At 46.2% G+C, this 24,694-nt stretch overlaps 1 protein-coding gene across 2 annotated transcripts in view; it reads left to right on the top strand.

Annotated features, from left to right (window-relative positions):
* Positions 1-24,694, top strand: part of LOC120046169 (T-cell immunomodulatory protein-like) — a 119,634-nt gene that overhangs the window by 72,444 nt on the left and 22,496 nt on the right. For both annotated transcript variants that reach the window (XM_038991189.1, XM_038991196.1), the window contains exons 11-14: positions 7,695-7,845; positions 9,565-9,673; positions 20,309-20,352; positions 22,350-22,428. In XM_038991189.1, the coding sequence (XP_038847117.1) occupies positions 7,695-7,845; positions 9,565-9,673; positions 20,309-20,352; positions 22,350-22,428 (383 nt within the window). The remainder of the gene's footprint in view (positions 1-7,694; positions 7,846-9,564; positions 9,674-20,308; positions 20,353-22,349; positions 22,429-24,694) is intronic.

Below are 24,694 nucleotides of genomic sequence, written 5' to 3'. Positions count from 1 at the left end.
CCGACTGAGTCGTCAACCGCAAGCCATGGTGTTGCTAGGCAATGCCATTAAATCACATACGTGGGTAGCAAGACTAGGAAAGCAAGTTAGGCTTAGCCACAACCTGCTCATACCTCTGTAAAATAGATATATTGTACATGTCATTTACGTTGTCATGGACCTATAATCCCTGAGTCCTGTGAACAGAAGTGTGCTATTGTGACACTGACAGCACCGTAGGTTCTCCTGAACTGACCTTGGAAAGAGAGGAGGGTTGTCTGTCTGAGCCAGTGGGGGAGAGGTTATGAATGTTGATTTGGTTTAAGTTCACGGAAAGAGGTGGTAATGTTGACCTTGTCATAGACACTTGCTTTCCTTGAAAGAGGTTGCGCGCGTATGTTGACATGTGTAATGTTGTGCCCCTGACCTGGTCGAATGACAGGGCTGGTCTCTTCTCAGTAGACCAGCACTCTGACCATCATATGCGGTCTATGACTCTGACAGATAATGCCCTTATGCCGTTTGGTCGACTGAAAGGTGGTTTTGCTGCATATGTCGGAGAGATAATGTTTGTGCACATCTCTCATCCCAACAACACTAGCATGACCCTTTCACGTTTTGTAATCTTATTGCTTTACTGTAGATTTTAGGATATAGGCATACTCAGAAAACGGCATGCTCTCAAACAAAGAATCTGTGTGTGGTTAGTGGTGTATTTAAATGGGTCAGTGTCCTTTAGATGAATAATCACAGGCTGGAGATCAGAGGGCACAGTGCTCAGGGAGTAGCAGGGAGAGGACCAGGAGGAGGAGGCTGAAGGTTGGACAGGGTAGGAGAAGGCACTAGGTGGACGGGCACTGAATATGTTATGGTGGAATGGGTAAGGACTGAATAGTATGTCAGAGCTTGTCTGCTCTCTACCTCTGTCTCACTCACTCACATTATATCTGTGTCTCTCTCATGTCTCTCTCGTGTCTCTCTCTCGTGTGTCTCTCTCTCTCGTGTCTCTCTCTCTCTCTCTCTCTCGTGTCTCTCTCTCTCTCAAGCAGCCTTAGGGGGAGGGATGGACAGACAGGAAGGAACTGAAGCCTCCTCATCACTTTGCTTGTGTTTCAGTAGTGTTTGTCAGGAGTAATGGGAGTAGGGAGGACAAAAGAGAGAGACACACATGATAATTACAATACTGAGAAGTGCCTCTTTATCAGAAGCTGTTTTTGTGTGTGCCTGAGGGTGTAACAGCTTCTTTCTGTCATTTTCAGCCTCTATGGATCCCCCAGCTCCCTCTAAAACTACACCCTCCTGCCTATATCTCTTGTTCTCTCTCTCTCTGTGTCTCTCTCTTTCTGTTTACCCCTCTTTCTCTCACACACATTCATTGACAGAAGTAGTTGGTCTTGCTGAGTTTCAATGACCGGTGAGTTCTCTTCCTCAGATGGGAGGGTGAACTACTGTCTGGGCTGTTAAACCCTCCCCTGGGATGGGTGTCCTCTCCCGACAGGCTGGGCTGGCTGGTGGATGGAGAAGAGGAGGAGGAGAGAGAGGTCAGGCAACAGGCATCCTGTCAGTCTGGCCTCTCAGAGGGTCCACAGTGGCCAATTAGTGAGGAGCCTGAGAGTGCTTTGGCACGGCAGGTTCCCGGCCAGGACTCACACCCGCATTATAGGGGACGGGGCTCTGTGTCTGATATAACATGCCCAGTGCTGAGCCCTTTAGCTCACATAGACGCACACACAGTCGAAGAGTTACACATCTGTCTAAAACCTGTTACCTGATCTCCGATCTGTTTACTCTTGCTAATGAGAGTGGATCTGAGACATCTTTAATATGGATTCTGTGCATTTCAGTGATTTTGTCTGGATCTTTCCGCGTCCACAGCTACAGGGTGCTGATGACAGCTAAAATGCTTCTTCCCTCGGTGAAACACTGCTGTGCTGAGTGGTGAAGTGGGTATTTGATGTTCAGGGTTTTCTATTACTCCGAGGGTCTGTCTACAATCTCCAGTTGTGTCCTGTGTGATTTCACTCTTCAGTGTCAGTCTCATTGCAGAAGTAGTTTGCTGAGAGGGTATTTATTGCCTTGTATGGCCGATTCCACGCCAGTGTAGGCGGAAAACATTTTTGGGGATAAGTACTTTTGAGATATTAATATTCATTGTTTTAATGTTGAATAAATGAATGTGAAAATGTGTATTTCAGAATCTAGACATACCCCATATTATGAGGAGTATAATGACACCAAGATGTTGTCTGTATCATGTACGGTTCACAGATCATAGGATCTTACAGGATGCATGTACATGTCTAAAAAGGGCCTAAAATGGCCACTTTCATGTTTTTTTTCTCACAAATGGTTTGTGATACAAATGTAAAAAGCACGTCAAACGTCCTTCCTCCCAATGACGTTTCTATGTGAAAATTGCCAGAACAAACTGAGATAACAAAATGATTCATTGGGAGGAAGGATGTCTGGAATCGCCCAAACTCCATCCTGGGGCCCACCCTGGGTGCACCTTTTGGTTTTAGTCCTAGCACTACACAGCTGATTCAGTGACAAACTCATCATCAAGCATTGGTTATTTGAATCAGCTGTGTTGTGCTAGGGCAAAAACCAAAACGTACAGTGCATTCGGAAAGTATTCAGACCCCTTGACTTTTTCCACATTTTGTTACATTACAAACTTATTCTAAAATGGATTGAATCGTTTTTTTCCCCCTCATCAATCTACACGCAATACCCCATTTTTATTTTATTTAACTTTTATTTAACACGGCAAGTCAGTTAAGAACAAATTCTTATTTACAATGACGGCCTAGGAACAGTGTTAACTGGGTTAACTGCCTTGTTCAGGGGCAGAACGACAGATTTTTACCTTTTCAGCTCGGGGATTTGATCTAGCAACCTTTCGGTTACTAGTCCAACGCTCTAACCACTAGGCTACAAGCCGCCCCTAATGACAAAGCAAAAACAGTTTTTTAGAAATGTTTGCAAATGTATAAAAAATAAAAAACTGAAATATTACATTTACATAACTATTCAGACCCTTTACTCAGTACTTTGTTGAAGCACATTTGGCAGCGATTACTGCCTTGAGTCTTCTTGTGTATGACGCTACAAGCTTGGCACCTATATTTGGGGAGTTTCTCACATTCTTCTCTGCAGATCCTCTCAAGCTCTGTCAGGTTGGACAGAGACGTCGCTGCACAGCTATTTTCAGGTCTCTCCAGAGATGTTCGATCCGGCCTCTGGCTGGGCCACTCAAGGACATTCAGAGACTTGTCCCAAAGCCACTCCTGCGTTGTCTTGGCTGTGTGCTTAGGGTCGTTGCCCTGTTGGAAGGGGAAGCTTTCCCCAGTCTGAGGTCCTGAGCTCTCTGAAGCAGATTTTTGTCAAGGATCTCTCTGTACTCTGCTTCGTTCATCTTTCCCTCGACCCTGACGAGTATCCCAGTCCCTGCAGCTGAAAAACATCCCCACATCATGATGCTGCTACCACCATGCTTTACCGTAGGGATGGTGGCAAGTTTCCTCCAAACATGGCGCTTGGCATTCAAGCCAAAAAGTTTAACCTTGGTTTCATCAGACCAGAGAATTTTGTTTCTCATGGTCTGAGAGTCCTTTAGGTACCTTTTGGCAAACTCCAAGCGGACTGTCATGTGCCTTTTACTGAGGAATGACTTCCATCTGGCCACTCTACCGTAAAGGCCTGATTGGTAGAGTGCTGCAGAGATGGTTGTCCTTCTGGAAGGTTCTCCCATCTCCACAGAGGAACTCTGGAGCTCTGTCAGAGTGACCATCGGGTTCTTGGTCACCTCCCTGACCAAGGCCCTTCTCCCCCGATTGCTCAGTTTGGCCGGGTGGCCAGCTCTAGGAAGAGTCTTGGTGGTTCCAAACTTCTTCCATTTAAGAAAGATGGAGGCCAACGTGTACTTGGTGATCTTCAATGCTGCAGAAATGTTTTGGTACCCTTCCCCAGATCTGTGCCTCGACACAATCCTGTCTCGGAGCTCTACGGACAATTCCTTCAACCTCATGGCCTGGTTTTTGCTCTGACATGCACTGTCAACTTTGGGACCTTTTATATAGACGGTTGTGTGCCTTTCCAAATCATGTCAATCAATTGAATTTACCACAGGTGGCCTCCAAGTTGTAGAAACATCTCAAGGATGATTAATGAGAACAGGATGCACCTGAGCTCAATTTCAAGTCTCATAGCAAAGGGTCTGAATACTTATTTAAATACGGTATCTGGTTTTTTTATTTTTATAAATTTGCAAGCATTTCTTAAAAACCTGTTTTCGCGTTGTCGTTATGGGGTATTGTGGGTAGATTGTGGATTTATGTATTTTTAAGAATATTTCTGTTATGTAACAAAATGTGGAAAAAGGGAAAGAACTTTCAGAATGCACTGTACACCCAGGGCAGGACCGAGTTTGGGAAAGCCAGGTCTATAGTATGTAATACTATTGAATTTCTGTCATCGTAAGTAATTGTGGAGGGTTGAGAAGTACATTCAATTTGATGGAGCTCGTACAAGTGTGACTGCAGTTGAATTATTCTGCTGCAGTAAATCATTTAACTTGGTAGAGAGCAAGACTTGTGTACTGCATCTCTGTCTGTTTACCTCTGTGTGAGCTTTGGTGTGAGTACTTCTGTGTGTGTCTCTGTTTAGTGAGTGTGAGAGTGTGTGTGTGTGTGTTTCTGAATGAGCTTTTGGAGCTGACTCGTTGGGTGTGATCACGTGTTCTGCTCTGTTTGCCACACAGACAAGACTTGGAGGCTCTAGAATCTAGGTGTGTGCGCTTCTGTGTGTTTGTCTTAGGGTGCTCTAGTGTATCCTACCTAGATGATTTGTAATACACTCAGGCTATTGCCCTTTATCAGTGATGCTAGCACCTCTCCTGACCTTGTGCTCATCACAGCCCTCACATCCCCTGTGGAGCGAGACTGGCTTTTCAGAAGACAAAAAGGCCTAGAGAGAGAGAGAGAGAGAGAACACACGCACGCACACAGCGGTGAATAACAATGGGTGCTATCTCTAAGTTTCAGCCTGAAAGTCTTAAATGTCAGCATCACTCCTGTGTTGCAACACGTTCTAGGGCAATCGTTAGCTGCACAGAGGAGATCGATAAACACAGGCATCAGTTCGATTGAGATGTGGGGCTGATTATGAGGCGGACACCCAATCAAAGACAGAATCTTAGTACTTTCATCCATCCAGTTGAGAATAGATATTACTGATTGAGTGTCCTCCCAGGGAAATCTCTTTCTGACAGAGTGCTGATTGTATTTACCCAGGAGGCGGTTCTAGGACGTAGTTTGGACTTGATGTTGTTGACCACTTCAAGCTAGAAGGAATCCTTATCTCCAACAGGCCTGTGGACGGACAAGACGCTGTGTGTGTATTTAGTTAGCTGTGGAATGATGTTTGTCCACAGGAGTGTGTGTTGCAACACTCCTCTCTGCAGGTCTGTGTGCCCACCCCTGGAGGCTGGCCACTGGGGGCATTCACTCAGACTGGCATCCACAGGGGAGAATTGCAGACCATTGTCTGCCTATCCAATTTGGAATAAGGACAAAAAATATCCTTTGTTGTTCGGCTTTTACAGCCAAAAGATCCTCAACCACATTTCTAATCCTGTCTCAGGTGTGAGATTCTGTTGAGCTGCACACTACATGGTTCATTCAGATGTACATTGAACTGTTCATTTGAATGAAGGCTCTGATTTGCCAAATTCATAAGGGCATGTGGTAGCGCTCCAGAGTGGCATTAGTTCGACTTAATCCTGCCACACATTGTGGTTGGCACTTATGACCAATTTGTGACATCAATCTGTGTCCAGACAGTGCCTTGTATTGCCCAGACTTCCGTAGTAAACATCTAATATTAATAAAAAAGTTCTGGATGGTTATTCTCACAACTAAAGGCTAGTGGTGTGTGTTGGATCCGGCCATGCGGCTGGAGAGAAATGCCAATGTCCATATTGACATGACCAGACAAGTCAAAAACAAACCTTCCCTACATGTGTAATTTCACCTATCCTTCCAATCCCTTACAAAGTGCCAGGGCGGCATAGCATGATGCCTGTCCTCAAATTGTCTTTACGTGATTTCATCCAGCCGCCTGGAACACGATCCACCAGATGGAGTTTTAATTGAACCCTGGTAGACGAAGGCTCCGCACTGGAAGTACAGCAGGTTGTCAGTTCAACACCTTAGTCTCAACGTCCTCCCAGTTTGATAGAAGCTGGGCTTTTTGTTCTGTTAAAATGAGTATGCAGACGTGTGTCCTGGTGGGAGAAGAGAGGGACGGAGAATATAGGGAATGTGTGAGTTTGTCCTCTGGCTTCATAATGTGGAAGGACATGCTTTTGTGTGTGTTGGAGTTGGAGACTGTCTCCATTTCCTAGTTTGTTTATCTCTCTCCATCTTGCTAGGCGATGTGGTGAGCATACCAATGGAACCTCGTTGCAGTGTGACATTTCTCAGTCTTTCAGCGACACACAAAGATGGAAACACATTCTCACTCATACCTTGTCTCTCTCTCAACACCCACACACACACACACACACAAGCCGTCCTCAAGGGTGAGAGTTTCTATCAGCCTCATAGCCGCCGGTTCTCTCCACCACAACGCTCCCTTCAGTGCTCAAGACGGCTGCAGTCAGAAAAGAGAGAGGGAGAGAGAATGGAATGAAAAGACAGGCGGAAAAAGAGAACATTTTCACGCTGATTCTATTTTTAGACTTGCTCCGTTTCGACACTCAGGATAAGATCTGAAGACGTATACACGGGCAACCGTCTCGACAGAAATGAGTACAGGAAGAAAGAAAGTGACGGAAAAAACACCTCAAACAAATGTTGGAAAATGGAAGCTTTGCAACCAAACTTTTCCATTTCCCTGTTCAATACAGTCTGGAGTTCTAACCCTCCCCCGTTCAAATGGATTGAAACAAGTCGTATGTGTCTTTCTCCGTTGTGGACACGGCTACTAATTGCCTATTAGCTGAGTATTTTCTGCACAGGTCTCTGTTGTATCGTTGCTCCCTTTCACTAGTCCAGGGGTGTCAAACGTACGGCCCAATCCGGTCCGCGGGTGGTTTGAGTAAAACATTTAATAAAGAAATAAAATACAATTAAAAAAAATATTAAAAATCAATATACTTTAAAATAACTAAAACCAAATGGGAACTGTGTAGGAATGAAAATGGACCTACATTTATACAGTTTCTTGACTGTGTCTAGCTTGCTAAAAATCACCAAAATGAAAGTTAGACAGCCGGGGAGTATCAAAACTCCCAAAATGAGGGATAGAGGACTATTTTTAGCAGATTTTTACGTAGAGCAAATATAACTCATTTTCAGTGTGGCCCTCCGGACCTCGGTGAAGACCTGCAGCCCCGCAGGCAAAAAGTGTTTGACAACCCTGCTCTAGTCAATTTTCAGCTATGTTTTAATTATGTTGTAGCATCTTTCGACGAGTACCTACCTCTGTTGTTTTTTTCCGTCCTTGTCTCTGTGTGTGTGTGTGTGTGTGTGTGTGTGTGTGTGTGTGTGTGTGTGTGTGTGTGTGTGTGTGTGTGTGTGTGTGTGTGTGTGTGTGTGTGTGTGTGTGTGTGTGTGTGTGTGTGTGTGTGTGTGTACAGTATCCATCGATTAACGCATGATGTGTTTGTACAGTCCCTAACAGCATCTCCTCCTCTCTCCTCTGTGTTGTAGTGGTCAGCAGGCCTTCCTCCTGGAGAATGTTCCGTGTGACAACGCCAGCTGTAAGGATGTGGGCCGCATGTTCCGTGTCCACTGGGACCAGTCTGACCTGGGGGCCATCCCCGGGGCCGCCGTCGCCACCTTCTTCGACATCTATGAGGATGTGAGTACATCCCCCTATCTCTCTCTCTCTCTCTCTCGCTCTCACTCTCTCCCTCTCGCTTCCCCCTGCCACCTTATTTGACATCTATGAGGATGTGAGTACATCCTCCTATCTCTCGCTCTCACTCTCACTCTCTCCCTCTCGCTTCCCCCTGCCACCTTATTTGACATCTATGAGGATGTGAGCACATCCCCTTATCCCATTCTATTCCTCTCCTCCTCTCTCTCTCTCTCTCTCTCTCTCTCGCTTTCTTTCTCTCTAATTAGCCCAGGCTCCTGTCTTTACGCCTCGACACTGTAACACAAACAAGGGCTCTGCTCATTTAAAGGAAGACCACTGGTGACCTCGGGCTCCCGCATCTCATCATTAACCAATTAACCAGCAGCAGAGCTGTTACTACACCAGCTGTGACTGGGAGACTGGCAGACTGGCCGCTCTCAATGACTTTAGTATTGCCGTTTTTTCACTCTGTCTTGTAGTCTAGATCCCACCAGCAGCTGTGTTTACTGCTGTGGATAGGTCAGGTTAGGTCACCCTGACCTTCATCCAAGTTTGTCATGTAGTCTCATTTACATCATCGCAGAGCAGGGTTTAGTGGGATTTTGTTTCAATTTGTATGACAACCTCCACAAATTCCAAGTTTGAATGGCACAGAAATCCATTGGGGAGTGTTTTCATTTTGTCTGCAAGAATTGACTCTTTGTGTCTTCTAGTATGTGTCTTCTAGTATGGTTAGTCTTGTTAATTGTCCTGTTTGTGGGTGGCTCTGGATCCTCTTTTGTCACCAGTCTCCCTGAGAGGCTTCAGCGGCGGTAGCGACATGAAGCTGGAAATGGCGCGCTCATGAGGCACTCTCTCCCACTCTGGCAAGCAGATTACGGCAGCTTCTCTCTTTCCTAATCCCACTCTGGGCCGACGGAAGGGTGTGCCAAGATGAGCTTGTCACTGCAGGGCACAACTAGCGCAGGATGCCAGCCCGGCCCTGGCACAGTGAAGCGACAGGGCCTGACAGACAGAGCACGGTCATTGTCCCCTTAGGAGCCCAATCAGCTCACAGCACAGCCCCCCTCTGAGATGAGATGTGTGCGGTCGAGAGGTGTAGATAAGACGGGTTGGGCCCATCAGCTCTTCAGGAGATTTGGAGAGTGAGATCTGCTGCATCTCAAATCTGGTTGTTTTTTAAAAAATCTTTAAACAGACACGTAGCTTTCATCCTGACCAAGATTCACCATCTGGGACAGCTTACGTCTTATTTAGTCAAAGTTTTCCTCCACTCCTCCCTCCCCATCCTTCTTCCTGAGAGCTCTGTCTCGCTCTGACTTAACCCATCACCGCCTGCCTCCCGGCATCCCTCTCTTTCATTACCGCATCCAAGATGGCCTTGCCTGCTTAGAGTTTACATAATCAATGTGTTTGTTTTGGCTGTGTGATTTATTTATGATATGTATTTTAGTGCGATATGCCCTGTCTTCTCGTTTCCGTGGAGGGAGTAGTTATCCATCTCTATATCTATATTCCACTCCCGTCTCTGGGAGTTGGCTCATTTTCTCTGTAATTCCCTGACAAAGAGCGTGAGAGGAGTGCAGATAACTGCTGTAATGGAGGATCTGTTCTCTATCCATAACGGTGATGAAGTGGTACATCAGAAGAGACCATCAAAGAAAGCTTTGCCTCCATTTCCTTTTTGTTCGTCATGTATTACCATTTTCTCATTTGCAGGGAATATTGGATATGATCGTGCTCAGCAAAGAGGAGGGGAAAGAGGGCTTCGCCATCCACGCTTTGAAGAACAACTTTGAAGCCGACGCATACTTCGTCAAAGTGATTGGTGAGTCGGAACTTCTCACCTTCTGCAGGTAGCGCGCGCGCGCGCGCGTGTGTGTGTGTGTGTGCGCGAGTCCATGTCTGTGAACATCCACGTTTGTATGCGTGCTTTGTATTCCTTTTCTGTGCACACGCCTTTTGTTTCTCTCCAGTTCTGTTTAGACTCGACAGTTCTGTTTGAAAACTTTTCATGTAGATCTCCCCTTTTCATCACCGCATAATTTTATGCACTCCTCTCAGCATTAGGCCGGAGAAGAGCACATGAGGTTTTTATATCGGACTGTTTTCAGGATATCACAAGAACATCCTTATTCCCTGAGACTAGAGTCGGCAGCGGTGTATACGCTCTGATGACTGCAGGCTACATCCATATTAGTTTGCATTAGACAACAGCACACGCATCAATACAAACACGAATGACTGCAGGGCATGCATCTCCCAGCATCCTTTGGGTGTTTTAACTGAACTCCTCACCTCATTCCTCTGTGTGGCTCCCCTCCCCAGCCTAGAAGAAAGAGTAGCAGTGTGGCTGTAGTGATGGCTGACATTTGGGAAGCTGACATTTTGAAAAACGGAAAGTGTCCACTAAAAAGCTACTTTCATGCCATTTAATCCTGCCTGCTGGGTTTTAATTAAAGGCGAAGCAGTTATTTCCTTCTCCTTCATTCTCTCGTCCCATCTCTCCCTCCACAGCCCCACTGGTGGGCTGCTTTAGTTTGTGAGCTATGACTGCTCCTCTGCCTATAACGTCAGGCCCAGACACTGAGACACTCCCACATTTGCACACATACACAAACTTTCACATGTACACTCCCTCGTCTCACACGACTGACCCAGTAGGATTTGTCCTCTTCTCTTTTCTGAGCTGTTGGTTGTTTCTCTTCAGTAAAGCACTGGTAGATCAGCAGTGTGCTGAAGTCGTCAAGTGGCCGGAGAGGGAGCAAGCACTCTGGTAATTAACTACGAATGGCAAACTACTGCCTGTGCCCTCTTGCTCCTGCTGTGGCGTACAGTACGCGTCAAGTAGCACACTGAGTAGTGCGTGCTCGCGCGCCTCTGACGGCGCACGCCGGGAACCCAGAGAGACGAGCTCTGTCCTCCTATTGCTCTAACATATTCCTCCCATCTGCAAGAGCGCTCGGAGCAGCATGGATATCCTCCCTTGACAAGCCAGTCTTGGTGTCACACAATAACCCACTGGTGGGCATGCAGAACAAACTCTGCTGTCTCGCAGTTCAGCTGTGACTGTTTGAAACGCGAGTCGCGTCTTCCTTCCCTCCAGCCCTCAGCATGAAGAAAGCCTGTGAACGTAGTAATGGGGGAGGTGTTTGGAAGGATTATGGGTAGATAAACTGTGTGTGCAGTGAAAAGATGGGCTGGGGTTCACTCACACTCTGACTGTGTTGTTGTGGTGTTCAGAGGGATGGTGTCAGGGGGTTAGAGAGGGAGGGAATGGGAGCAGATGAGGGATTTCAGGTTGGGATTGATTGACAGACTTGCTAGTGTTGGACATTGAAGGTGGGCATTGATGGAGGAAGAGCAGGTGATTCATCTGGCCCTAATGGAAGTACAGTAAGGACAACAGTCTCTGGGGTTCTACCAACATGCAATCAATAATGGATGGGGTGTTTCTGCCAAGTCCATAGGGTGACTTTTGACAAGGCTCAGACTCGAGCAACCCCACCCTCCTCCCCTTGTTGGTGTGTTGTACGTCAGGTGGTGACAGGAGCTGTTTTCCGCTGGCTTCAGATCCCCTGAGCTCTTATCGAGCGGCCTCACTGTGGTATTGACTTTAAGTCTGGGTCACTCACAGGATGAAATTATAAGATAAAGGCCCACGGTGGGACCCAGAGACACAGCTAATTGCTGCATTCAGCGCCCAGCCTATGCCCAGCATTGATCTTTTTAAACTCATCTTCAAACTGCACCCGCCTCTGGTTCCTGAGGCTCCGGTGCTATTATGGTTAACGTGCCGGCGCTCGGTAGCTCGCTGCAGAGTCCGACTGATATGCTTTTGTCTCCATTGCACCGATGACACTCTTTTATTTGCCTATAACAGGGTATATATATATATAAAAATGTTACTCCCCTGTTTCATTCCAATTTCGATCTTGTCTCATCGCTGCAACTCCCCAAAGGGCTCGGGAGGCGAAGGTAGAGTCGTGCGTCTTCCCGAAACATGACCCGCCAAACCGCGCTTCTTAACACCCGCTCGCTTAACCCGGAAGCCAGCCACACCAATGTGTCGGAGGAAACACAGTTCACCTGACGACCGAGGTCAGCCTGCAGGCGCCCGGCCCGCCACAAGGAGTAATTAGAGCGCGATGAGCCAAGTAAAGCCGCACCAGCCAAACCCTCCCCAAACCCGGACGACGACGGGTCAATTGTGACTAGCCCTATGGGACTCCTGGTCACGGCCGGTTGTGATACAGCTCGGGATCGAACCTGGGTCTGTAGTGATGCCTCTAGCACTGTGATGCAGTGACTTAGACCGCTGCACCACTCGGTAGGCCCTATTTTTATTTTATTTCAATGTTTTTATGAATTTCGCTCGCAACAACAGAATGAGCTACTATTCCTATGGTAAAGAAGAGGATAATATTTCTAATGGTGTCAACTTCATTTCTCAACTCCTAATTTTGAGCAAGTTACACTAGTATCTGACATAGGCTTTGAAAAAGCACCAGTGAGTAGGCTACCAGTGCCGCTGGCTGCTGGTAAGCTTTCTTGACATGGACATACAGTACCAGTCCAAAAATTGGACACCTAGTCATTCCAGGGTTTTTCTTTATTTTTACTCTTTTCTATATTGTAGAAAAATAGTGAAGACATCAAAACTATGAAATAACATATGGAATCATGTAGTAACCAAAAAAGTGTTAATTTGTGGAATTTCTTTCCTTAATGCATTTGGGCCAGTCAGTTGTGTTGTGACAAGGTAGGGTTGGTATACAGAAGATAGCCCTATTTGGTAAAAGACCAAGTCCATATTATGGCAATAACAGCTCAAATAAGCAAAGAGAAATTACAGTCCATCATTACTTTATGACATGAAGTTAAGTCAATTCGGAGGACCGCCACAGGAAAGGAAGACCCAGAGTTACCCCTGCTGCAGAGAATAAGATCATTAGAGTTAACTGCACTTCAGATTGCAGCCCAAATAAATGTTTCACAGAGTAAAAGTAACAGACACATCTCAAAATCAACTGTTCAGAGGAGACTGCGTGAATCAGGGTTTCATGGTCTAATTGCTGCAAAGAAACCACTACTAAAGGACACCAATAAGAAGAAGAGACTTGCTTGGGCCATGAAACACGAGCAATGGACATTAGACCGGTGGAAATCTCTCCTTTGGTCTCATGAGTCCATATTAGAGATTTTTGGTTCCAACTGCTGCGTCTTTGTGAGACGCAGAGTAGGTGAACGGATGATTTCCGCATGTGTGGATTCCACCATGAAGCATGTAGGAGGAGGTGTGATGGTGTGGGGGTGCTTTGCTGGTGACAGTCTGTGATTTATTTAGAATTCAAGGCACACTTAACAAGCATGGCTACCACAGCATTCTGCAGTGATACACCATCCCGTCTGGTTTGCGCTTAGTAGGACAATAATGTGTTTTTCAACAAGACAATGACCCAACACACCTCCAGGCTGTCTAAGGGCTATTTGACCGAGAAGGAGAGTGATGAGTGCTGCATCAGATGATCTGGCCTCCACAATCACCTGACCTCAACCCAATTGAGATTGTTTGGGATGAGTTGGACCGCAGAGTGAAGGAAAAGCAACCAACAAGTGCTCAGCATATGTGGGAACTCCTTCAATACTGTTGGAAAACCATTCCTCATGAAGCTGGTTGAGCGGATGCCAAGAGTGTGACAAAGCTGTCAACAAGGCAAAGGGTGACTGCTTTGAAATATGTTTTGATTTGTTTAACACTTTTTGGGGTTTCTACATGATTCCATGTTGAATTATTTCATAGTTTTGATGTCTTCACTATTATTGTACAATGTAGAACATAGTCAAATAAAGAAAAACCCTGGAATGATTAGCTGTGTCCAAACTTTTGACTGGTACTGTACATATTTTGCTGACCTTTGTGTAACCAGCTCAATAGCTGCGCTTAGCTGCTCTTCCGATTTTATAATGTCGGTAGGTCAAAATAATGAAAAAGGATCTACCAAATCTATTCATTTTAAAATGTTGATTACTTCTCCTTTGCAATTATCATTCACCTGGTGATTTTGGGCAAATGCGTGATGGGGGTCCCTGGGTTGCCGGTTTGCCTGGGAGGGGGTCCCTGGGCAAGAAAAGGTTGATGACCCCGGCCTCTAACTATTGCCTCTTTGAAGCCAGTGTTAACTCAAACTGGCCCTTCAATTAGGAGAGTTAATCAGGTAGCTGAGATTGATCAGGTCGCTGAGCGTCACAACGGGACCCAGGGAAGATGATACCCAGACGTTAGGGGAGAACAGGAACCATCTATCTCAGAAAGCCATGTGTTATCCCTCTGTTTTTACTGAAGAATTAGGTAGTGTGACACTGGTCCTACATTGTCACAAGTGTTTACTTCAGTGAACTAGCCTAGTTCAGCAGTCATATCCCCATGATCTACTTGAGGATTAATAAAAAGAAAGAGATATTGAGAGATTCAAAGTCGAAACGTTAGAAAAGGGTTACAGAGATTGTGTTTGTGTGTGTGTGTCTACATGCAGGTCTATATCTGTGTGTGAGTGTGAGTGACAGACAGAACTATGTGAGCTGATTACGTTCTCCTCCTCTCTAGTTAGGATGCAGATTCGCTGCATTGAGGAACATCTGCAGGCTTTGTTCAGTCCAGTACACATCCTCCTTTCCCTTTCTCTCTCCGCCTCTGCCAAGCTGTCAGTCAGGAAGTAACCACCCTCACTCACATTTCAGTTCAGCTCAACAGATAAGGGAGCTTTCATAGAGACATTGCTCTCCGCTCTCTTTTGGAATTTGAAGACATGAGTCCATATTTCTGGAGGTTTTTCTGCTGGTTTATTGGTTGTTTCTGCATTCGGTGTGTAATATTGAGTGTTGAATTAAAATATACAGATTTAAACTCACAATGGAGGCACACATGTAAAGGGCTCAAACAGGCACATAACAAATGTGAGAAGAAGATTCGGAAAACAAGGATATAGTAGAAAAATATATAGATTACTGTGTTTCCTCTCTCCGGTTTTACAATAGCTGTCAATCTGACACAATTTTGAAAGTACTTCGAGGGTTACCATTTTGCAGAAGGAAACTTTTCTCCCATGTCCAGTAGTCATCCGTTGACTTTGGTCTTAAAGGTCTTCTGACTACTCCACCACCCTCATATATAATGCATCTCCGGGAGTACAGATGGGATATTTCATTTCATGTCTGCAGCCTGCAGATGATTGACAGCTGAAGCTCGTCCTTCAAATAAGCCTCAAACAAAGGTAGTTGAATGATGTCAGAGCAGCAGGCTGGGTATGACTATGACTTACCATTAGATCAGTTCAACATAACAGATCACTAGACTTCAAAACCGTCTGGGAGGAGATTGACATCATACACTTCCTTCGTGGATTACTCAACTATGAGCAGGTGGTCATCCTGAAGACAGGTAATAGTAAAATACAAACGGCAGCGGGTAGAAAGACTGTGTGTGTGTGTGGGTGGGTGGGTGGGTGGGTGGGGCGGCAGGTAGCCTAGAAGTTAAGAGCATTGGGCCAGTAAAAGAAAAGGTTGCTGTTTCAAATCCCCGAGTAAACTAGGTGAAAAAAATCTGCCGATGTGCCCTTGAACAGGGCACTTAACCCTGATTGCTCCTGTAAGTCGCTCTTGATAAGAGAGCCTGCTAAATGATGAAAATGTCAATGTGTGTCACTGCCTGTCTGGCAGATGTGAAGCCTAGGGTCAACACCAGCCCAGATTAGGCCTGAGGAAAAAGAAAGCAGCATCACGGGCTGCTCAGCTGTCAGTGTAGGACTGCTCAGCTGTCAGTGTAGGACTGCTCAGCTGGCAGTGTAGGACTGCTCAGCTGTCAGTGTAGGACTGCTCAGCTGGCAGTGTAGGACTGCTCAGCTGGCAGTGTAGGACTGCTAATTGATTTGTAGCCGCTGGCGTGTCGTGGTGACATAACATGTGGCTTCCCCCTGTCAAGAGGCAGCCAGGCCTGCTCCGTGTGTGACGTCATCTGACAGCTTGGAGTGGCTCTTCTTTTCTTGTGACGTTGGCTTGGTTTCCATGGTTCCCTATGGTTTTACCTCTTTTTATGACGATGATGATACGGAGGCGGTTAAATGTGGGAGCCGTCAGACAGCATTTCCAGGGTAGGATCTAGAGGGACTGGACTGGTGGAGGATTTGAACATGCTTTGACAGTAGTTGGGCCTGGGAAGGCAGTTGTCAACCCAGATCAGCTACAGGCTCTCATGCATGTACACTACAGTACCCTGCTGTTCTGTTAGCTCCACTCTACAGTCCTGGAACAGAGTCTCATTCAGAGCACATCAACAGCACCATGCAGCCCTGAATTATGGTGCTGTCAGATTTCAGGTCAAACTGATGCAGCCAAGAACAGAGAGAGGGCATCTCCCACAGGTCTCATTAGGATGTCAGAGATGGCTCAGACATCTGGCCTCGCGCGCGCGCGTGTGTGTGTGTGTGCGTGCGCATGATGTTATTTCCTCTGAGCCATGCTGGTGTCCTGCTCAGGTGTCCTGCTCAATGAAGTGGAACGATGAACCGGACACTCAGTCCCTTATCAACCCATCTGTCTGATAAGTCTACAGCCTATGCACCGGCCTGGCGGCAAAGTAGCAACATGCCACCTCTTAAAACATTACAGCATGATAGCAGGGTGACATAAATCCTAACACAACAAGAAATCCCACCTAACTCATGGCGACAGCCAGCAACTGAGATAGCTAAGTTCTCATTCTGCTCCATGGTCTCTCACATGCACAGACATTAAAGGAACAAACCCCAAAGCCTTCTCGCCAAATGCCGATCATGTAAAGCCCTCATGAAGATGTCGTAATGTGCATTGGATGAACAAAAGTCTGCATTGAATCCCTTATCTCTACTATAGGCTATATGAAGCTCTTGAACTAAGCTCTGGCATTAAATAAACACATTATCCATCGGATGAATCCACAAAAAAAAAAAAAAAATTTAAACAGGTCTTTAATGTTTATATTTATTCTCCTCTAAAGCTGCTCTCTTAGCCGACCCTGTGAGTTCTGTATGTCCCACACTTCATTCTCTAGACTATCGCATCACATCACTAGACTGGCACATCACTCTCTACAGTCACTTTATAGATGGAGGATCTTCATTTGATCACTATTTTGTTGCTGAGATTTTTCCTGCACAGCAGGAAATGTTTAATTTATTTAACCTTTATTTAACTAGGCAAGTCGGTTAAGAACAAATTCTTATTTACAATGACGGTCTACCAAAAGGCAAAAGGCCTCATGCGGGGACGGGGGCCTGCAAAGCGTATAGTGTATTTGAGTTTTAAAAAGGCTTATAAAGTTTGTAATTTCCACTTAGAAATGTCAGACTTGATTTGCCCAAACAGAACATGTAATAACCCCTTCAAAAATGTCCATTTAAGGCACCTCCCGAGTGACGCAGTGGTCTCTGTGCCACTGGAGATCCCGGTTCGAGTCCAGGCTCTGTCGCAGCCAGCCGCGACCGGGAGACCCATGGGGTGGCCCAGCGTCGTCCGGGTTAGGGGAGGTTTTGGCCGGCAGGGATGTTCTTGTCCCATCGCGCTCTAGCAACTCCTGTGGGGCACAATGCACGCTGGCACGGTCGCCAGGTGTACGGGGTTTCCTCTGACACATTGGTGCGGCTGGCTTCCGGGTTAAGTGGGTATTGTGTCAAGAAGCAGTGCAGCTTGGCTGGGTTGTGTTTCGGAGGACGCACGGCTCTCGACCTTCGCCTCTCCCGAGTCCGTACGGGAGTTGCAGCGATGGGACAAGACTGTAACTACCAATTGGATACCACGAAATTGGGGAGAAGAAAAAACAACATTAAATATAATCCACATAATAATTCACATTTCCTGTTGCTATAAGATTATTTTCCTGCTGTAGCAAACTGGATCAAATTTAAGATCCTACATCTGTACACACAAAGAACACACACTAGTACACAGGCCCAGATGTACACAAGCAGAATACACTGACAGTCCATTTCATCCTCCACCTCCGTGGGCAAGTCCTGTTGGGGAGCTGCCGTCGCCCTTGTCGCAGCTCCCTCTGACAAATAGCTCTATCCAATAGAGTAGAGGCAGCAGACAAGTGTCTGTGTGCACAGTTGTGGATTTCTGGATAAACCCTGAATATTTACTGTGTTGGCGGTCCCAGGTCCGTATGTGACCCTTGGTACCTGTTGCGAATTAGTTTAATGAATGACAACAGAAGAGAAAGAGAAGTGAGAGAGCTGCGAATAAAGACTAGGTTTTTAGAAGGAAAGGGGGTTGCTCTGTGAGAGTCAGAGAGGGAGAGTTGTCTATCCAAGCACACAGAGAAGCATCCACATCCTGGAGCAGTAGTAGCATGGCCAGTGATTCGTGAAGGACAGCGGCGAGGCACAGTCACTGACGCTCCCCGTCTTTGTCTCTCTCCCTGAGCCACGCATCACTGCCTGTGTCAGGCACTTTATGGAGTCTCCATTGATTGGATTTACCCATTCTACTAACCAATTTACGACACACTCACAGTCCCCATAGTCCTTTAAACAAGCCAGAGATGTTGCGCTAGCTCCTCTTCATAGTGGCTCCACTAGTGACTAGGGATCAGATCTTTGTTGTTATGATCCTTTGGAAAGAGAAGGGTTTCTAATCCAACCTCAACACCACGGGTCAGTGTGGATTGGAATGAACTTGGCCTTCTGGGAACTTGGCATGGTGAGAATAGTAATACAGGTTACATTTTAAAATATATATTTTTATATTTTTTATATAAGAGTTCCAAAAATCGAAATGAATTTGGAGAGGGTAGCCTTAGTTATATGAGATGGGTTCATCCCAAGCAGAGACTGGGTCAGTGTCAAGCATGGTTTTCAATGAGCAAACAGTAACACCCTTCTGGGTTTAGAGGCCCAACGTTTTATGATCTATTGATCTGCTCTGTCCCCTGCACACGGCTGACAGGTGTTGGACCTGATCCCAGGCCCCGGTTTCCCAAACGAATGTTAAGGCTATGTTCATCGTTAGAACAAGTGAGCTCAATGGTTTTAACAATGAATTGGGCCTTAAGATGCTTTTGGGAAACCGGGCCCAGGTCAGTGTTTGATCAGATGGATATCTGCGTTCTCATGTCCTGAATAGGGCTGTAACCGATGAAATCAGCAGCAGAACATGTACCTTTCAACATGGTCGGTATCGATCCCATCGACCACAGAGGTATAACCCAACAAATTGCTCCACGTATAGGTCAAAGGGCCTCATCTCAAGGCCTCCCGAGTGGCGCTGCGGTCTAAGGCACTGCAGTGCTTGGGGCGTCACTGCAGATCCGGGTTCAATCCCGGGCTGTGTCACAGCCGTCCGCGACCGGGAGACCCATGAGGCGACGCACAATTGGCCCAGCGTCGTCCGGGTTAGGGGAGGCTTTGGCCGGCCGGGATGTCCTTGCCCTAGCGACTCCTGCGGCGGGCCGGGGGCATGCACGCTGACACTGTCGCCAGTTGTCCGGTGATTCCTCCGACACATTGGTGCGTCTGGCTTCCATGTTAAGCGAGCAGTGTGTCAAGAAGCAGTGTGGCTTGGCAGGGTCATATTTCGGGAGGGTGCAAGGCTCTTGACATTGGCCTCTCCCGTGTCCGTACGCGAGTTGCAGCGATGGGACAAGAATGTAACTACCAGTTGGATAACACAAAATTGGGGAGAAAAAGGGGTCAAAAGTACATAAAGAAATAAACAATGGCCTCACTTCATTCCAATGTCAGACACATCCATACATTCCATACAGTAGGCTACATGGTCCAACAGTGACGGTCGGTCTCTCTGGGACTAGGCCTAGTAGCTCTAAAGAGGAAGAACTTTCCTGTGTTTACTTTGAATGGGGTTGTTTGACTGGCTGCACTCCTTAATGCAGATAAACAGTGTGCAGCAGTACACCGCATGCATGATGGTAGATCCTAATTAAAGAAGTGTTCAGCAGCTCAACTTCAATGTGCAAATTACCAGCGCCAGCCAATTAGTATGCTAATATATTAATTTATCTTATTGCTGATTTAAGAATTCCGTTTTTTTTCCTTGCTGCTCCATATGCACACACATACCCATACACTTCCCCTGCAGCTTATTATTGAGCTCATTTATTCTCTGTGTTCATTTTACTACCAATTACTTTTTCAAATACAATTTTTTTGCCTGTTTTTTTTTTACAGTGCAATGACTGCATTTATTTAGCTTCCCCATTTAATAAGCATCCACAGAAAAACAATATAAGCACTGCAGGTCTATCTTAAGTCTACCAAGTTTGGGTTTTCCTACAGGGATGACGTCATTATCCATACAGCGTCTAACTCATTTAGCCGTGTTGTTAGTCACAGACAAATCTGTATGGGATTGTGTAAGACAAATCAAGTCCCTGTTGCTAGCTAATCAGTCTTCCTTTTCTCCTCCTCAGTGCTTAGTGGACTCTGTTCTAACGACTGCCCGGGAAACGTCAAGGTAAGACTAGTGCCTCTGTGTATGCGTGTGCATTGTAACCACAATGAAAAAAAGATAGCCGAAGAGGTACATTGAAATGAAAGATATTGAAATGAAAGATAGAAAAAGGATAGAAACATTTTGAGAAAGTGAAAAGGCTTATCTTGTAACTAGTCAGTCTGGCCATCTTGGTCCTGTAAGAGCGTCTGCTAAATGGCAAAAAATGTAAATGTAAAATGTGATAGTCCCTCATCCCCAGGGCTTGTGACAGACAGACAGGCTTGGTGCTGGTCCTGTTGTAGTGTTTGTGTTTGCCTCTCCACTGTGTGTCCGCTCACACTCACCCCCCCATTGCCTGATTCAGCCGGGTGATTGATCGAGCCCATGTCTGGAGCTTTGGGCTGCTTTCACCGCTCTCCTCCTCCTTAAGTCCCTCACATCCATCACTCTAACCCTCTTCTGTCTATCTTCCCACCTATTGTCTCGTTGTCTATCACTATCCACCTCCTCTCCCTTTAGTTTCCACAGAACTTCTGTTCAATTTCCAATCCCAGTACAGTACAACTGTTCAGTCTGGTGAAGCTATAGGCCTACACATGCCATATATATGACAGTACTGTGTGGGAGGGTCTGTCGGTGTGGGAGTCTGGCTGCACACTCTTAATAGGCTGCCATAGTTTTCATTAGGCTGTTAAAACCGAGGCAGACAGAAAGCTCTCTTCATTAGGCGTCATCGGCCCATAATGAAGAGATAATACGGCCTCCATATGACCACTCAGTCATTTCCCGCTCTGCAGAGATCACCCTATAGCATGCTGAGAACCGTTTCCCCACAGTATGTGGGTGGGAAAATGTATTTTATTATTTTTGACGGTATCGCAATATTATTTTTGCGCTAGTTGGCCGTACGTTAACCAAAACTCCAGAATGTTCCCTTCATAGCTTGTTCTCCATCTTCTTTTTAAATAGGGAGCCAATTAGTTTTAAGCACTTTCATTTCCACGACTGATCAAAACGGGTTTTCTCATGGCTCTCTCCTGTTCCGTCCGCAGCAGACATATGGCGAGCAATATGTTTGAACATCCAACGGCAAAAGAGTCACAGTATCGAATCGCAATACATATAGAATCATGAGAATCGCAATACATGCACTGAGTGTACAAAACATTAGGTTCGTCAATATAAGTGTCATTCCACGCCATCTCAGTGATTAACTTATGTAACGTGAGGTTTACCATTTATGTGGCTTTGGAGTGCATCAACTTGAGAGTAAAATCAGCTGTGCTTTTTTGAATAAATTCAGTAGATATCTGTAAAGGGCTACCTCAATGAGAAGGACCATTCAAAATCTGCTCAGAGGTGGTACTGCATCGGTGACTGGTATCTATGGTAACCCATCCAGAAGATTACACCGGGCTCTAAATCAGAAGGTGACGTAACTTCATTTATGATCACTCTGTTCAGGCCTAAACTTTCCCCAAGTCCTCCCTTGAAAATACAGAGAAAGCTACGTAGCGTAGGCCTAATTTACGTTTGGGGGGGGCACATTTTCATTTTCCCCGAACCGTTTAAAAATTCATATCCGATTCGCCACATTGTGCTGTTCATTACCATTTTTGAGGGATTACCAGGAGCAGTGGGTATGACTGCATAATGCAGAGGATGTGATGGAGCTGGGTGCTATGTCAGGCTCACTGTAGCCTGTCTCTTTGTCTGCTGGGACCCAGCCAGCTAGGGCTTAGACCTGTGCTTTTATTTCACCCAAAGGACTCAGAGCAGAGCGCCCAGACCCCCCCCCCCCCCCCCTCCTGGCTTCAAAAAGGTCAGGGATGGTTTGCACACGCTCTGTACACACGGCCAAAACCTCTGAGGCAGGTCATGGAGGAGGACAGATGTCTGTGTCAGACTTGGGCGTCTGTGTTGAGAATTTACATGGTGGGGAGATCTGTTGTTTCAGGGAGAATGGGTCACTAATATATGTGTTCTACTCTAATGCTGTGGGTGTTCTGACCTTGCAGCCGTTTGGTGTGAACCAGCCTGGGCCATACGTCAGCTACACTACAGTGGACTCCAACGGCTACCTGAAGAACGCCTCGGGTAAGTCCCACGAGGACAGATGCTGTGTACAGTTGACAGTCGGCCAGCCGTCTTTATACAGGCATTCTGGCAATGGTGCAGATTTGGTGGGCCGTCAGCCATGACAGTTGTTCTATTTGGGAATGGGGTTGAGTACGGACTTCCTCTCTATACTTCGGCGATCGTCATCTCCGTGCTGTGGTAGTAGGTTTGAGTGACTGGGCTGTGGTATCGGTCATTGTGGCGTGTGTGGGTGAGAGGTCCTTTTAGGGCTGTAGCCCCAGGGGTTTGATTGAGGCCTGGCTTCTGTGTTTTCCTAGATAATAGCCCTGTTGCCCACCTCACCGGAGGTTATCTCACCGCCCGGCCTGATAATGTTGACAGCGCGTTTCCTGCTAGAGGAAGGCATGATGGGTAGAGGGTTATTGGTTTGCTTGCGAAGAAACGAAGGGCTTTGTTGCTATGCTCTTTTTTCGGGGGTTGAAAGCGAGGAGGAAAATAAGGAGCTTGTCTTGTTTTCCTGCCTTGGAATATAAGAGATTTGATGAAAAAGAACCGAGCTATACATCCGAGAGACAGTTTCAAGGACTCAGTGAAGAGGAGGGTGAAAGAATAGAGTTCTTAACAAAGATCTGTTAGGAAAGGTTCTGTGTGTGTGTGTGTGTGTGTGTGTGTGTGTGTGTGTGTGTGTGTGTGTGTGTGTGTGTGTGTGTGTGTGTGTGTGTGTGTGTGTGTGTGTGTGTGTGTGTGTGTGTGTGTGTGTGTGTGTGTGTGTGTGTGTGTGTGTGTGTGTGTGTGTGGATACAAGAGGCTTGGAAGCAGAGGTGGAATTGCTATATACTCTGTGTCATTCAGTCAGGTCCCCTTCATCAGAAAGGCATCAACACACTGGCAGAATTTCTCAAATTAAGGTACCCTCATTCCTCAATACAAAACTATGCTGTAGTACCTATGGAATGTAATGCTTTTGTATTATCCCACATAGCACAATCACCCAGCCAGCCAGAGTAACGATTGTCATGCTGCGCTATTTAACCTGAAAATTGTAAGCACACGCCTACACTATAAAGTGGTCTTTATACCCAACCTAGGATACAGACTGAACAAGACAGACTAGACATTAAACCATGACCCAGTCAGTCTCCTTGTTCAACACCTGAGGAGATGAGATGAATTAGGCCTAATGTCTCCCCCGCAGTCTTCAAGGAGGTGACGAGGCCATTTCAAAGACAAAATCGCAAAACGGCTTAGAGGACAGACATGATATACAGATAACTGAGTAATGGATTCAAGCATTTGCAAGATTTCTCAGTGAGTAATTCCGTCTTTTTAAAAAGCCTTGATTCGGTTCACCATTTTTCCAAAAAAATGTTGCAGTCTTTTCCTTTCCATCGTCTGTGTGCGTCTGGGTATCAACAATGAATAGGACAGCAAAGCCTAAAAAGCAGATTTCAGGGATTTGAGTATCTAGCTACATTCTGTTCTGTTGGAATCATCCACTAATGGAAACGCAACAATACAATAGTCATTTTGAGAAGAACACTCTTCCCTCACTCCCCTCCCTCTGTGACAGGACACCGTTATAGGGGCAAGAGAATAGATCAATCAGTCCACAAGGAGTACAATCCAAAGAACCAGAGAGTCAGACAGCCCTCTGTCTTTCCAAACAGTGTGTTTATTGTTCAATAATCCCCAACCTCTATTCAATTTTGCAGGGCTCAGACAACAGACCTTGAGATTTAAATCTCTATTTCTTGTGTTAAAGGTAACCTTCTCTCAAGGTTTGGAAACATTGGAAACACTCAAACCTTGACAGAGGAGAGGGACAAGGCGAGGTAAACCTAGAATAATACATGTCTGACTGGAGGGAATGAAGAAGAATAGAAGTTCAGATTGTTCTCTTTGCGGAGAGGAATCTTCAGGAGAAAAAAGGAGAATTTCCTTTCTCCCATTCATGTTATCTGTGTGGATGTTGAGCCTCCGTGTTGTGGTCAAGGCTATTTAAAGACGACTTGGATTCATTCAAAGACCCGATTTGGGATTCAACACCCATGGGTGTGCCAACATGCAGCGGTTTAGGGTTGTCCTCTGACCCCTGTGCTGGAGCTCTGCTCTGTGGGCTTAAGAGCAGCTGTGTCTGCACCAGACACCTCTCCCTGAGAAGGTCATCGAACAGGCTGAACTGAGGAAAAAGCCCCAACCACTTCCTGCCTGGAGGCTGAGCCAATGAAAAGGGGAGTGAAAGGCCAGAGCTGTGTGTACACTGACTGAGGGAGATGCTCAGGGT

Source organism: Salvelinus namaycush, chromosome 1, assembly GCF_016432855.1.
Source record: "Salvelinus namaycush isolate Seneca chromosome 1, SaNama_1.0, whole genome shotgun sequence".
Taxonomy (NCBI): Eukaryota; Metazoa; Chordata; class Actinopteri; order Salmoniformes; family Salmonidae; genus Salvelinus; species Salvelinus namaycush.
This window is presented reverse-complemented; position numbering and strand designations above follow the sequence as displayed.